Source organism: Enoplosus armatus, chromosome 6, assembly GCF_043641665.1.
Source record: "Enoplosus armatus isolate fEnoArm2 chromosome 6, fEnoArm2.hap1, whole genome shotgun sequence".
NCBI lineage: Eukaryota > Metazoa > Chordata > Actinopteri > Centrarchiformes > Enoplosidae > Enoplosus > Enoplosus armatus.
The window spans coordinates 10,394,075-10,410,017 of record NC_092185.1 but is presented as its reverse complement, the minus strand read 5'-3'; the positions used below and the strand labels follow the sequence as shown (position 1 = coordinate 10,410,017).

At 41.8% G+C, this 15,943-nt stretch overlaps 2 protein-coding genes across 4 annotated transcripts; both read right to left on the bottom strand.

The window, feature by feature from the left end:
* Positions 1-1,347: 1,347 nt before the first annotated feature.
* Positions 1,348-9,410, bottom strand: blm (BLM RecQ like helicase). The gene is made up of 21 exons (XM_070907664.1): positions 9,316-9,410; positions 7,890-8,686; positions 7,642-7,774; positions 7,191-7,264; positions 6,957-7,071; positions 6,240-6,865; positions 5,357-5,533; positions 5,131-5,249; positions 4,919-5,032; positions 4,727-4,825; positions 4,487-4,635; positions 4,284-4,390; positions 3,761-3,921; positions 3,465-3,660; positions 3,174-3,364; positions 2,933-3,077; positions 2,618-2,817; positions 2,330-2,525; positions 2,101-2,223; positions 1,784-1,982; positions 1,348-1,651 (listed from the first exon to the last, which is right to left on the bottom strand). The coding sequence occupies exons 1-21, from the start codon at positions 9,408-9,410 to the stop codon at positions 1,462-1,464; spliced, it is 4,206 nt and encodes a 1,401-aa protein (XP_070763765.1). The 3' UTR covers positions 1,348-1,461.
* A 356-nt stretch (positions 9,411-9,766) lies between these two features.
* On the bottom strand, positions 9,767-15,943 carry ctsh (cathepsin H). Of its 3 annotated transcripts, none has more exons than XM_070906968.1 (12): positions 15,825-15,943; positions 15,623-15,654; positions 15,352-15,457; positions 15,196-15,266; positions 14,999-15,103; positions 12,175-12,261; positions 11,986-12,041; positions 11,791-11,872; positions 11,608-11,676; positions 11,422-11,528; positions 10,425-10,546; positions 9,767-10,332 (listed from the first exon to the last, which is right to left on the bottom strand). In XM_070906968.1, exons 1-12 carry the CDS (start codon positions 15,886-15,888, stop codon positions 10,043-10,045), a joined length of 1,191 nt encoding a protein of 396 aa, XP_070763069.1. In that variant the 5' UTR covers positions 15,889-15,943; the 3' UTR covers positions 9,767-10,042. The 3 variants fall into 3 exon arrangements, with proteins under 3 accessions (XP_070763069.1, XP_070763071.1, XP_070763070.1); XM_070906970.1 differs by having other exon boundaries at positions 10,013-10,332; positions 10,421-10,546; positions 12,175-12,256; positions 14,994-15,103; XM_070906969.1 differs by having other exon boundaries at positions 10,013-10,332; positions 10,421-10,546.

Genomic DNA, 15,943 nt, shown 5'->3' with positions numbered 1-15,943 from the left:
TTTGTAATGTACACTGGGCAGCCCGAAATCTGTCTTAATTTGTCTTTACAGGCATGTTTCCTGTGACAAACCTGACTTTAATTTTTTCTTTTCAGTTGCTGTGTCATGTTTACAGTTCTTTTACCTCATGGGAGATGGCTACAGTTTTGGCCAGATGTGTGACTTTTGATGAACAAGAATGATAATAATCAGAAACAGCTGGTCCGTCCCTGAAAAGCAGCAGTGAAGGTACAGCCATGCAAATACAGTGTGGCACACTGATGAAGATGAAGCATCAAATTCTTGTGTTTAAATTTAATAAGCAGGGGATGGACTCAATAACAGAAACACCCACATGGTACAATGTAATTCCATATAATTTTCTGAGCTGGTATTTTGCAGCGTTATTGTACTGGACTGAACTTAACTGTGAGGTGTTCTTGTTATTTTGTCTACTCCCTGTGTTTTGCTACCTATTTTCAGCAATCATCAGAACATATCTTAATCCAAAGTCTCAAAAACCAATATATGTACGATATAATCAGGACTAAAGTGTCAAAGATTGTCATTAGTTCTCCGCCAACGTCATTTTTTAAGTTTTTTTGTTTTTACATTTATGTGATCCAATAGAATTACATAACCAATTTAGATGATTGAAATCAAGTGATTTATACGCAATTGGCTACCTAACTTTCGTTCCTGGCTAAAATCCCTGTGACATTAACGTGGATGATGCATGTAGAACTGAGGAGTTAATAGATGAAACGAGTCATAACTGAAGACATCTCGATCTGCCTTTTGCTCCTCTGCCAGCTCCCAGTGGACAGACCCTCACACGACCGTGCATACACGTCAATAAGTGTATATGCATATCCATGTCTGGTGGTGTGTTATGTAGTCTGCATCTTTCTATCCTGGGATTGGAGATTGCTGTTTAATTACGTTATATATACAAGTATATATATATATAAAAATCCATGTGCCAAATCCAGTTCTTGTTCAGTCTGATCCATTCCGAACCCATGTTTGTACTGTAGGTAACCTTCTGTACAAGTCAGTATAAAATATTGTTTCTCTCCGATAGTCCCTTGTAACTGGTGCCATTAAATAAAACTATTCAAACTTGAAATAAAACATTGAATAAAAATATGATGTGGCTCCTCCTGTGGCTTTGTGGTACAACACAAATTCAGTACACAGCTCTTCTCTTGCAAAAATGATCCTCTGAATGTAGACCAGCTCAAGCAACAAATCATAAAATTAGTCTTTAATATAAAACAATAAGACGTACACCAAAATGCCAAGTGGAAAGTCACTGAAAAATTTACAATTTAAAACAAATATATCAAAATCAAATATAAAGTCTGGACAGACACCATGACAATAGCTGTACAGAGCATAAATATACAATTTTAGTTTCAACAAACAGTTGGGATGTAACAAGATGAATACTTTACATCATCAACTGGTTTAAAAATGGCCCTAGCCCATGTGTGAAAAGACGGGCTTCAAGAAGGGTCGCTGGTTGGTTTGAGGGGTCGGGGCAGCCAGGAAGCCCGGTCTCCTGCCTGCTGATGCATCTACCGCTGAGCTCCTGGACCCCCGGCCTGCAGCTCTTGATCCACCTCTGGAGCTCGATGACGACCACGATTTATTGCTGTTGTAGCCACGACTGAATCCACAATAACATCATAGCAAGACAGAAGAAAGAGGGGGAAACGGAAATAAGGTTTCAGCTATGAGATGCTTATTGCTTCATATGATCCCCAACTAGATGATAAAATGTGAGAGAAACACTACAGACCCTTTAGAACCAGCACTTGTGTTGCCATATCCTTTTCTCTTCTTGGAATATTTGAAGAATGGTGCTTTCTTCCTCTTCTGTCCCTGTGTGGCCTGACCACGGAAGTAGTTGGAGGACTCGTCCTCATCATCGTAATCTATTTGTGCGTGTCCTCGTGTCATGTCTATCCACCCGTCTCCACCACTGTCAGCCTGCTCCTCTACAGAGACAATGTAGGATTAAATACCACAATGTGCAGAATAATAATCATAAAAACCAGTAAAGGAAATGAGGTGCAAGAAGTTGAAATATGCAAAACTTTGATTTAGTTCTCTTACTAGGCAGCTGCCACTCAGAGTATTTCTGTAGGACCTGAATGACTTCTGCTCCGTACTTCTCCAGTTTGTCTTCTGTCACACCATCAATTTGCAGGAGGACTTCAGGGTCAGAAGAAAGCTTCTCTGTTCATGAGAAAAAAAGTTTGACAAGTTATAAAATGCTAGTTGTATCACATGAGCTGGTACAGCATTTAAAAAGACTTTAAGTCTTAATTGTTTCAGAAATTACCGGCTATTTTTTTCAAGGTGGCGGTGGAGAAGATGTTGTAATAGTGAATGCCAAACGCTTTCCCCAGCTGCTTGCACAGATCGGTCAGCTCCTTCAGACACTCCTGAACCTTCTCCTCTCTCTGGGAGACGTTCTTGGCCACAGCAGCTTTGTGTTTCCTGATGCTAGACGCACTCTCTGTCTCATAGAACTCCACCTGCGATGAGACAAGAGAGCATTAAAATGTTATGTTAGTATCTATATTTTTAGCTCTTCATGCTGCCGTTAAGTAGATGTATGTCAGGTTACCGGCATGTGTCCAGACAGCACGTTCATGGCTTTGGGTCCAGCAGAGATATAAGACACAGCTTGGCCATTGTAAGTGATGTAGAGATCCTCCACTAGGATGTTGTCCAGAACCAGCTTTTTGAAGAGACGGTCAGCGTTATGCTTAGAGTAGGCTCCTCCCATCCCAAACATTCCTGTCTGTATCTTGGCAGATTTGGACCCTGACAGAAAGAAAAGATTCCCCACATGAGACGATTAACAGACGACTCTTATTACAAACTTTTGGGCAAGATTCACAGCTGCAAAATGCCTTTACAATGCGAGCATGTACTTTACCTACAAAGATGTCCACCAGCATATTCAGTGTCAGTCGGTTTTGCTGAGCAGTCTTGCCAAACCCTGCTCCAACTTTCTCGCAGTTCTCCTGGACAAACCTCACGATCTTCTTCACATCTTCAGTAACATTTCTCATCTTGTATTGCTGCACACGGGAACGTTCAAACATTGTTGCTTAAATAGAAACAGCCAGGTAGCTCTTTGAAGTTGTAATTAAGACATGATAAGAAATGATTCCTACGGTGGGTTTGGAACAGTTGTCGCAGCTGACGTCTGCGTGATCCTTGCAGAAGCTTTTGTTGAAATTCAGCTCTCCGAAGTATGCGAGCAGCTGAATTCTTCGGCACTCCATCAGGTTCTCACAGAAGTGCACCATGCTCTGTAGGTTGTTGAAATGAGTCGACTTGGTGTGTCTGTCGCCTTCTCTGTCCACTGTGATTAAAAAAACAAAACATGCTTTGAATGATTCCATAGGCTTGAGGATAGGAAAATAAATAATATATTTGCAATAAGAAATATATTTGCCACATACTGCTGATAATCCTTTTGATGCGGTGGACGTCGGTGTAGGAGTAGAAGAGAATACAGTGAGAGATCTCTCCGTCTCTGCCAGCTCTCCCGGACTCCTGGTAGTAACCCTCCACTGACTTCGGCAGACTGGCGTGGATCACATAGCGCACATCAGGTTTGTCAATGCCCATGCCAAAAGCTATGGTGGCACAGATGACCTGGCAGACAAAAGAGAGACGGTGAAACAAGAGCAATGTGCACTTTAAGTCCCTCGAACAGCTGCAGGTTTGCAAAATGTTACCTTTATGATGACCTCACCTGGCAGCCATCCTGATTGATCCACTTGCTCTGCACATATTCTCTGTCACCGTCACGCAGGCCAGCGTGATACGACAGAGCTAAAATCCCTGCTCTCTGCAGACTCTCAGCCATGGCATCACAGTCATTACGGGACAGGCAGTACACGATGCCAGAGTCACCTGCAGCATGCAGAGATGCAGGTTAATTAACAAATGGCTATTATTACAAGGCTACTTAAATTTGACAAAAACAAGGTTTTAATGTATTTTATAGAAGCTTAAGTATAGTACATGCTTCCATTAAAACAAATCCTTAATCTGCAGTAACCACACAGCAGCGTCTTTATGACATGAGCTGTCTTTAACTGATTAGACAAAACGTATTCACTGGACTGATATGATTTCTGTCCCTTCACCATTGTTCAGATATGACAGACTTCAGACTGTGTTCACATTCAAATCTGACTTGAATTTTCAACAAAACAGTTACCGCAGTGTTCTGAAAATAACAGGATCAGAAAAAGCACTTCTGAATTATTTACGTGGGTAGTGCTTCTTGATCCAGCTGATGCAGTCCTCGTCAACCTTTTTGGGTTTCTTGGGCAGCACGGAATACTTCAGGTTGGTTCTGTTGAAACTCATGGTAAACCTGAAAATATATTAGATAAAATGAATGAATTCAACAATATTAAAACTGAACTCATTTAAAAAAAATCTGAGACAGAGCCTGAGATGGAGCACGTACACCTGCGGCCGAGTCATATTCAGCTGGTTGAGGATGTCTTTCTGAACACGGGGGGTGGCGGTGGCTGTCAGGGCCATCATCAGCACGTTGGGGAACTTCTGACGCAGTTCATGCAACCTCTTGTAGTCTGGACGGAAATCGTGGCCCCACTGAAATATTTAAGGTCACAGGATGATTCACAGTGGCTGTAGCAAATATATTAACCATCCTGCAGATTGTGTATGAAGCAGAGGAACACACCTGACTGACACAATGGGCCTCGTCTATGACAAACCGGGCTAAAAGGCCTCGCTCGTACAGGTTCTGCAGGGCGGAGATCAGCCTGTTACTTGCACTTACCTTGGGGAAAAGAGAAAAGATGAAAATGAGTTACTGCTAAGAAAACACACCTATAGATTCCAACATTTTGAGTGTAAATCATTCATTTCTCACCTTTTCAGGAGTGACATAGAGCAGTTTAATAATGGGGTCTTTCCTCGAGAGCTGCATATAGATCCTCGCTGCTTCACTGTCACTTTTATCACCAGACAAGCTTATTGCTGGGATCTGAAATGTGGGACATTACAATATAACCACTTTCTGAGCATTGCACTCATTATAACATCATACTGATCCAATAGACCAGCAGGAGCAAACACACTTACATCCAGTGTAGTGAGTTTCTGGACCTGGTCTACGATGAGTGATTTGAGTGGGGAGATGACCACAGTAACTCCTGGTGACACGCAGGCAGGTAGCTGGTAGCACAAGCTTTTACCCCCACCTATAAAACACATCAGTTACAGAGAAATGTGGACATTTTTACTGCAGGTGACATCCTAAATCAGGCTAAGATACCATTTGTTTTTGTAACTTTTGATCACTACTAACCTGTGGGCATCAAAACAAACGTGTCTTCTCCCTCAAGTGTTGCATTGATTGCTTCTAGTTGATTGAACCTGAATTGATGAAGACCAAAACGCTTGTGAAAGATCTTCATCATCTCTTGTGAGTAGGAGAAGTTGAACCCTCTGAAGCGATCATGGGCTGGGTTTCTGAAGGTGGGTTCTGTCAGTAAAATGCACCAGAAGACCATCAACCTACTCCATAAATTCTGTATTTATCAAATATTTATTATTTCAGAATCACAGAAAAACAATGAGGGTTAAACAAAGACTACTTAGTATTCCTGATATCTAGGGCTGCAGCTAACAATTATTTTTATTATCAACCTGCCAATTATTATCTCAATTAATAGATAGTCATTTGGTCTACAAAATGTCAGTAAATAGTAAAAAAGAAAAAAAAACCCAAGTTGACATATTCAATTAGCTGGTGTCCAACCAACAGTTCAAAACCCAATGATGTACAATTTAACATCATAGAAGACAAAATAAAACAGCAAATATTCAAATTCCAGTGAATTTTTATTATCAAAAAATATATAATTTTCTGTCGATCGCCTTATCAATTAATGGTTTCAGCTCTAATGATAACTCTGTTTTACAACATATCGTAAGATGAAATTAATGGTGACATTTTGAAGTTTGAATGTGTAATTAATACATCAGGCTGATGAAAATGTAACTTTATGCTGTTGGACACAGGTAAAAGTTGAAAATATATAAAAAGTATGACATCAATCTTAATCTGCAATTCATCTGCTTTTTAAGTTTAACTAGTGCTGTTTGCCGTCCAACAGTACATTGCTCTGAGCATATTTCTACCAAAGCATTTGTACAGGCCCAGATTTTTCCATGCCCTGCTGACTTACCAGGAGAGCAGATATTTGAAGGCTTGGGACCAGGAGCAGGTGTTGTTGGTTTCTTCTCCCAGGAAGACTTGCTTGGTCCGCCCTCTTTCACTGTTGGAGTCACTGAAAATGTTGGGGGTTCGTCAAAGTATTCAGGGATGTCTGAGTCATTAAAGTCGTCAATGTCAAAGTCGTCAATGTAAAAGTCATCTGGTTGTACGTCTTGTGCATCTGTAATGGTTGCTGGGGTGTTAGATTTGCTCTGAAAACCAGTCTCTGGCTTTTTACGTGAGAAGAAGAGATCCGAACCGTCCAGGTCTGTGCTCGTTTTCTTAGAGATATTAAAAGATGGATTTGTGAGGGTTGATGGAGAGTCACAGATACTCTCGTCGTCCACATATATTGTGGGTTTCACATTAATAATACTGTCAGAGTGATCAGAGTCATAGTCCACAGAGACGGCTGAAGATCTCCTGACCTGAGGAGGCTTCTTTGAGTACACAGGCACAGAGCTGTTGGATGACATAACACTAGAAGTATCACAGCAAAGAGAAGATTTGTCTTTAAAGCTGGGTTCAGAAACCACAGTGCTGTCCGGCAGCTGCTCTCTCAATAATCCTCCACCACCAGTTGCAAGAATCCTCTTCCTGTGTGAGAAAGGCAGATGATTGCAATCTTACTGAGGTATCATTAAATATCATGAATAATAACAAAGCCATTTTCACTCAATGTGCACACCTTTGAGCCCTCTTCAACAAAATCTCATTTCCATGAGACAGAGCTATTAGTTCATGTTCAGGGATGGAATCAACCAGAGCACAAATAGACTCCATGATACTGAAGAGTTGCTCATCTGTGACATGATCAGAAGAAAGAAACAACAAAATGAAAAGGGACAAAGATTAGAGTCCTAATTGTATGAATAAAATGAGTACAACTTGTGGACAAATCAGAAAAAAAGACAACACCCACTAGATTTGTCTTTTGAGCGGTGATCAGAGGGTTTGTGTAGTGTTGTGATGGGTCCAGCATCAGCTGATTTGGATCTGTTTGACATAAAAGAAAAGTTATGTCCTGTTTCCTTTTTAAAACTTTCTTTGGGGTCAAGTCTATCTAACTATTTCAGTAAATCAAATGGTGTGAAACCTTGGCAGCAAAAATGTACCCACTACAATCACTGTACTGTCAACTGATACCTTCAGATTAACATTTCAGTTTTTCGGTTTTGTAAGATCAAAAATCATATATCATACAGGTTAAAAGGGGAACTGGGGTATTCTTAACAGTACAACTTATTAACTGTGATGATGCTGGTTTTGATAAGAGAAAATACACATATACTTCAAGGGTCATTTAATTCACGACAATGTATACGCAGGAACTTGAACAGTGGGAAAATGCATAATAAATCGAAAGAACTGACCTTGTCTCCAATGCAGAAGTAGTATAAGAGATCTCATCACGGATTGGAGAAGGGGGAATGTAATCAAGGTCATCTTCAAGGTCTGAGTTGTCATCAAGCTGTATTACGTTTGGGTCAATCCATTTTTTATCGTCTAAAAGGCAAAAAGATATAGTCTGTGTTTTTCGTGTAATTCATTGCTTTCCAGACCAATATCTGCCCAACAATGTACAAACAAAATACAAATGCTGCAACAAACAGCTTGTTACCTGCCATTCCTTTAGAAGGTTCTGGCACAACATCGTTGTCCTCTTCACTTTCACTCATGACAGACTTGAGATGTGCAGGAGGACGTCTTCTGGTCATTTTAACTGGAGAATCTTCAAGTTCACCCTCTGCTGGGTCCTTCATAGTAGGTCCCGGTGAAAGTGCAGCTTTGTCGACACCGTGCTCCAGTCCATCCGTTTCCATACAAGACTGTTCACTCCTGGAAAGACCATTCTTGTTTGCAAAACTGTTGCTGAACTCTGGTGTCATTAGAGAGGCGTCATGGTTTAGTTTCCCTGTGAATTGCATCTTTTCTTCACTAGGAGATGACACTGGATTGGAGTATTTCCCTGATACTTCTGAACTGAAGGAGTCATTTTTTGCTTTGGCAGGAGTTTCGAAGTCATCAAAATCATCCCAGTCGTCCATCGGGAATCCAAGAGATGCATCCAGACTTGTGGAATTCCCTCGTGTGCCACAAGTATACCGGTTGTCAGATTTAGTTGGAGCTTTAATCACCTTACTAAACACTGATGAATTAGTCTGGCTTGCAGGAGCACAGTTATCTGCTGGGCTGATGGAGTCCGACTTGCCTTTTGAACTTACAGGGAAGAAGTTGTTGATTTGGGATTTTTGAGGTCTCTCAAGCTTGTTTGAAAATGTCAAAGGAGATTTAGTCACCAAACTGTTCTTAGGGACATTGACATTCCTGTTTGCCAAAACATTAGAGCTGATTACCTTGGTCGGGACTTGCACCTTCGTTGTGCCCGATAAGGACTTCTTTTTGAAAGAAAAGGCCCTGAAAAATAAACCAGTGTGATATTATGAAAACATAATTTGACGGTTAAGAGCAAAGGCATGCCCATTCAAAATGAAATGTAATGGTTTTAGAGGATAGTCAAATACTATTTTTATGCTTTTGTAAATTTCTGTTGAACTGGCTCGGTATAAGCATAAAGAGTATTCAGAGACACATGGCTTCGTTTCTGAATGTCACATTTAATTTTAATATGAGCGTCCAGGTACTAGGAGCAAAATGTGTTTAACAGACAATTAAAGGCCGCATTAATTACTATTTTTCGACTCTATAATGCAGCATTTATTGACACAAACATGCTAAATACACACAGTAAACCAATATAGTCTCTAGGACCACCACCAGCTAGATCAATCTTACATGTTTTGTACTGTGTGACATATTGACTTTTTCCATGATGAATTGAAACTGTTCACATCAGGTTGTTGCTCTCGTTCTGGGTGTATGAGGCCTCTGGTAGAGAGCATCTCTGACAAAGCTGACGTATCCCAGCTGTGCTAATAACTAGCTAATACAGAAGAGTGTTTATCCGTTAGCACATCTGACAGCTTAAAGCTAGCTAACTGTTGTTGCTGTGTTATTGCTGTACCGTGAGCTCACAGTAAACTTACCCCAGTTTGGGTTTAGCGAGAGACAACTTGCTTTGAGCTGCATTGCTGTGCCTCGCCAGCTGTTCCTTCAAGTTATTTTGTGGAAGACTAGACATTGTTAGTAAGAAGCTGAGCCAGCGAGTGTTAGCTAGCTAGCAGTCCGACCTCAGTTCACAAAAGTGGTGGCCAGTTTCTTCAGCATTGCTCGCGACACAGGATGATACTGGGTTGTATTTCATTAATGTCCATTACATGTAGGCAGTCTTCTCTATTAACTTTACCGCTAAATTTACTCTCTCCAGGAATATGAGGTGGACAGACAACTGATTTAGCGCCCGTTCAACAAACTGACTTCTTATTGGCCGAGGCTAAGTAGGAATGAGGATTCTGGGAAATGTAGTAATACGACATTGGCGGACAAGACAACCAGGGTCACTGTAAGCGAATAAATAAATAACCAAACACAATGAAATGTAATCACTCAAATGTTTAATTCAGTGTACTAGTAAATGTAAAATCATACAGTCAAAGTAATCTTACATGTCACAGAGGGATAAAACTGTTAATGTGTGCTCTCTCTTTCTAGCAGTGTTTTTTGAGTAATCATAGACAGCAACATGTCATCATGGATTATACCCTTATCAATCATTATTACTATAGCCATCATATTTGGGCATCTTCCAGACAGCTGCAATATGTTGTGATGAAAGACTCAAACTGATTTGATTTATTTTATTTGCAAATTTAACTACAACAGTACATAAGTGACAATGTCAGGTTTATTGATTAATCTGAATATGACTTGATCTATCCTATCATAGTGCTTTCTCCATTGTGCAAAAACCCACTGTACATTGAAGCACAGTAGGGTACTGATTATATAAAAAGCAACCTGTATAATAAAATTATAAAAATGTTTGGATTCTGCTCCCTTTTCTGCCCTTTTGTAGTTTGACATCAAACAGGAATCACACCTCCGGGAAAGATGAGCAGGCAGCGAGTCCACACATGTTCTTCCCACGTTCAATGAGGAAATATCTGTAAGAGGAGAACATTGTTATTATCTTTCTCTGGTTAGTATACCTTCAATAATATTTTCCTGTATGTGGTAAAACAGAAGATTTACCCACTAATCCCCCAGCCGGCTCCCCACGAGTTCTTTACTATCCAGTGAGGGGTGCCATTCTCCTCTCCATACCCGACTGCTAACACAGCATGATTCACCTTGTCTGTGGTGCTGTGGCATTCAGTGCTGAAAGGAGGAAGAGAACTAAGTTTATATTTATACACATGACAGTTCTGATAAAGAATGAGGAACTTACACCACTTTCACGTCAAACAGATTCACTGACAGAAAAGGCCTTTGTATGGGTGTTTTAAACACAGTGTACAGACAGAGCTTTGCCTCTCCTACTCCAGGATGTTTGGTTACATTTGATCCTATAAAATAACTAATGTTGTTGAATGCACTAATAAGTGGGCACACACTTTATGTGTTTGTGTCTAAATTGCATTACGTCTTACAGTGATATCAGTTTTCTCAGGGTTATCCAGTGCTGACAAATGAGTGAAATATTTACTGAAGCCGAAACAGATAATATTTCAGGGTTGTCAAATGCCAAATGAATAGATATGTCCAGTTTTCCATTTAATGTATAATGTAATTATAAAATATAATCATTGCAGATAAAGCTAAAGCTGTGTATTATAAATCTAGCTGTAAGTCAAGGTGTTATCATATCTGTTAGAAATGAATACAAGACAGAGAAATTCTCCCCAGTCTTAGTTGGAGGGAGTTGTAAAATATTCCTAAAGGTTCAAGTAAAAGAGATGTACGATATATATTTCTAAATATGTGACCTACACCTCAAAGCTAGAGAAAAACAAGAGGGAAAACACTAGATGAAACAGGACTTTTTCCCCCTCAGATAGCAAACTCTGTATGATTTTTATGAACCATTTAGTATAGTGTATATTGCCATGAAATGGACTGTGCCTTTGTATGTTTGTGTCAATCTAGTCTGGGTCACCAATTTACACTAAGTGTAAAAAAGCATAAAAACTGACACACAAATCAATTTCCAGGAACATATTGTATATGACAATATTTCCGTGACTTCTCCTCACCTCGTGTACACGCCCTGGGAGTAATGCATGAAGTCAGAGGTCACCTCGAAGGCAAAACTGACAGGATTGCGTGTGGCGACCGCATCCACCATCCCCATCTCATCGTACTGTGACAGAAAGACATCATCACTCGCAGGCGTTCAATAAAGACACTTCTCTTGTAGAAAGACTCCGATGTTCACTAACCGCTGTTATGTTCGCCACATTCTTCACAAAAGCAGCTGCCAGTTCTGGTTTATACACACAAGTGCCGTCCTGGTTAAACAAAAAAAAGTATGACTCAAACGCCGTTACATATGTAACTTCAAAGTCAGATCTGCTTACAATTTAGTTTTGTTTATACTGTCGGATGGCAAATAATTTAGTTACAATAGCTGTGTATGGGTAGTCTTCCTCCGTCATCAGTCCCTTGTTGTACATGATGTATTCAAATGCTTGACTGGGAAGGCCACTAGAAGACAAATTAAGACCTTGTTATAAAAATGTGTCTGCAGTGACGCACTCAGGTAGTTGCAGGGAAATGATTAAAAGAGGAAGGAAACATAAAGTGTATTTGACTCTCACCCGTTACATCCATGGTTGTTGAAGTCCTGGGCGCAGTCCACCAGCTGTTGCTCTGACTAAGTAGTATCAGTTTAAAGTAAAGTATCGGATTAAAGATTACAGTAAGTGAATCTTTGCCCTACTATGACAAAGGAACTACATTTTTTAGACAAAAACAGCAGTTTTGATAGAGAAGTGAAAGAAGGTCACCAGTGGTACGAGCTTCCCAGTGTTGATAGCAGTAACAGACTCCAAACAGCCGGTTGTGGAAAAAGTCCAGCAACTACCACAACTTTCCTTTGGTGCAAAAAAAAAACCAAACAATAAGATATTTTGTGAGTATTTCATGAGATAAAAATGCAAAGAAAGGTTAAAAAGCGGAAAAAACTTCATATACCCTCCTTGATACTTACATTTATAGCATTTTTATCAATCTGTAACAGTAGACCTATTGCACATTGAGGACATTTTGACATATCACGGTATGAAAAGAACAGATGTAATTAATAAAGTTAATGATGGCTGAATTCCATTGAGCTGCTTCAGCTTCAGGGTCCCGGTATTGTGCATGCTGGCCCAATCACACTGTCATGGCTCACTGGCGCACTTTTGTTTCTTTACTGTTCCCAAATGAACCAGATTCACAGACCCCTTTCCCCACAAAACATTTTGACATGTCACAGCAGGAAAAGCACAGGTGGGAACAAATAACATTAACGATGGAAAAACTGCCAATTGAACTTAAAGAGATAGCAAAATGTTTTTCCAAAATGTTTTTCTGGCGTGTTTCTGGAGTGTTTCACCACTGTACACAATAAGTTTGATTAGCTCCTCCATTTCCTTTGTGCAATGCATTGTGCCCATCAACAGCACACTCAAAAGGTTTTTTTTGTATGAATAATGACTAACGACCGACGCCTCGCCAACAGCCTCAACGACTTCTACTGTCGCTTTGAAAGACAATGGGACAGTCCTGACACCATCCCCCACACCATCACCCACCAGCTCCAGCCCAACAGCCCCAACCCCCTCATCACACCTGGGGCTGAACTCTCACACCTCCTACCACCACAGCTGCCCCCCACAGCGCCCCCCACTCCTCCAGCATCGACACCTCTGTCTGTCCTTGAAAGAGATGTGAACAGGCTCTTCAAGAGACAAAACCCGCGTAAAGCTGCTGGACCAGACTCCATCTCCCCATCCTGCCTGAAGCGCTGCGCCGATCAGCTGTCTCCGGTGTTCACGGACATCTTCAACACCTCACTGGAGACATGCCACGTGCCAGCCTGCTTCAAGGCCTCCACCATCATCCCCGTCCCCAAAAAACCAGGGCCCACTGGATTAAATGACTACAGACCCGTCGCCCTGACCTCTGTGGTCATGAAATCATTTGAACGCCTGGTTTTGTCCCACCTCAAATCCATCACAGACTCTCTGCTGGACCCCCTGCAGTTCGCCTACAGAGCCAACAGGTCTGTAGACGACGCCGTCAACCTGGCTCTACACTTCATCCTCCAGCACCTGGACTCCGCAGGATCCTATGCCAGGATCCTGTTTGTGGACTTCAGCTCTGCCTTCAACACGATCGTCCCGGCTCTTCTTCAGGACAAGCTCTCCCAGCTCAACGTGCCTGACCCCACCTGCAGGTGGATCACAGATTTCCTGTCTGACAGGAAGCAGCACGTGAAGCTGGGGAAACACGTCTCTGACTCGCGGACGATCAGCACCGGCTCCCCTCAAGGCTGTGTTCTTTCTCCTCTACTCTTCTCCCTCTACACCAACAGCTGCACCTCCAGTCACCAGTCTGTCAAGCTCCTGAAGTTCGCGGACGACACCACCCTCATCGGACTCATCTCTGGAGAGGATGAGTCTGCCTACAGGTGGGAGATTGACCATCTGGTGACCTGGTGCAACAGCAACAACCTGGAGCTTAACGCTTCAAAGACAGTGGAGATGGTTGTTGACTTCAGGAAGAGCGCAGCCCCACCCGCCCCCATCACCCTGTGTGACTCTGCAGTGGACACTGTGGAGTCCTTCCGTTTCCTGGGCTCCATCATCAGCCAGGACCTCCGGTGGGAGCTGAACATCAGCTCCGTCATCAAGAAAGCCCAACAGAGGATGTACTTCCTGAGGCAGCTGAGGAAGTTTAACCTGCCACAAAAAATGCTGGTTCACTTCTACACCGCCATCATAGAGTCCATCCTCACCTCCTCCATCACCGTCTGGTACGCTGCTGCCTCCACCAAGGACAGACGCAGACTGCAGCGTATCATCCGCTCTGCAGAGAGGGTGATCGGCTGCAACCTCCCATCTCTTCAGGACCTGTACTCCTCCAGGACCCTGAGGAGAGCAGGGAAGATCGCTGCCGACCCCTCCCACCCCGGACACCATCTGTTCGACCCCCTCCCCTCTGGCAGAAGGCTGCGGTCCATCAGGACCAAAACCTCCCGCCACAAAAACAGTTTCTTCCCCTCTGCAGTCAACCTGACAAACTCTCACTGACCCCCCCCCAGAACACAAACACAAGCTATACGTTATATTAACGTACATCACCCCTGTCCCCACTGCGTTACATTAACGCACCCACCCCCTACTGGACACTTTATCTGGACACTTTACTTTATTCTGGTCACTGCACTGTTGTTATTTATCTTATCTTATTTTTTTTTTTTTTTTTTATTCTTATTCTTATTTTAGCCTTTATATTCTACTTATTTGTTATCAAAACAATAGCACCTTCAGACCACAGCAAATTCCTTGTAATGTATGTTACTTGGCAATAAACAGTTTCTGATTCTGATTCTGATTCTGACTATATTTTGTCACTTTTCCAGTGTGAACATACTACAAACTCAAAAAAAGAGACCTGCCCCTCAGCTTGGAAACCACTGGTTTCTAATATTATTGACAATTATAGTTGGAGTTCTCAGTTATCACCAGCATCTCTGGGTTACCCAGTAACAATCTACTGACCTTTGAGATCAATAACTGAAAATAAAATGTGTGTGTGGACGTTTGCACAGTTAAACTTCACCTGATTCTTCACATCTGTCACATAATTTCCTTTCTTTCTCCAGTCGATGGAGTCTGGATATGGTCCGTTGCTGCTGAGGTAGCTCCCCTTGGTAGCAGAGCAGTTCTGTAAAAGGCAGTATGTAAAATAACTACCATCCCTGTCAAAAAAAGCATCAAAACATCCATGTAAACTACTTCCTGTGTGGATGGCTTTACCTGTGGCTCAGACCAGAGGAGAGACGTTCGAAATTCACTAAATGTCATGTCTGAAAACTGGTTCAGCCGCACTGCAGAAAGAGATGAAACAAGGCTTAACACACTGCCATTGACCATATGAAAAAAAAAAAACAGTAAATAACAAGGCGCTCCTACTTGTGAAAGAGTGATTTCCTTCATTGTGTTTGTCAATCCTCCTCTTGTTCTCAGTGAAAATCTGCACCCTCTCATAGTACTCCTTCATGCTGTACTCTTTGTTGTGCTGTACACAGGACAGACTGCTTTCACTTTGTAATCAGCGTAATCATGTAGCTCACATTTGAGCATCAACAGACGTTCAGTTAGACTGTTACTGTGATTTTTCACCGCAGGTTACTTCCTCATAATAACCACATGTGTTACACAGCGTCTGATAGATATAACCTACCTGTGCCATCCATGACTTGAAGTGGAACTCGTCTGAAAACAAGTCACATTGTCAACATGAATGTTGTACAGAGAATTAAACAATAAGAACAAGCGAGTGGGCGCCATGGCAGATTGCGAAAGTGAAAGCTACTGTTTAACACAACTAATAAAACAGTGAAAGTAAGTGTTACTGTACAAAACGGACGATCGCCACAGCTTACCTCGTCCAGACAGGTGAAAAGCTGAAGCTCCGGACAGAAAAGCGAGCAGAAGCAAAGTGTTCATCACGGTCACTTGATGAAGCTTCAGCGTTAAAGCGTTTGACAGCAGAGGCGGCGGG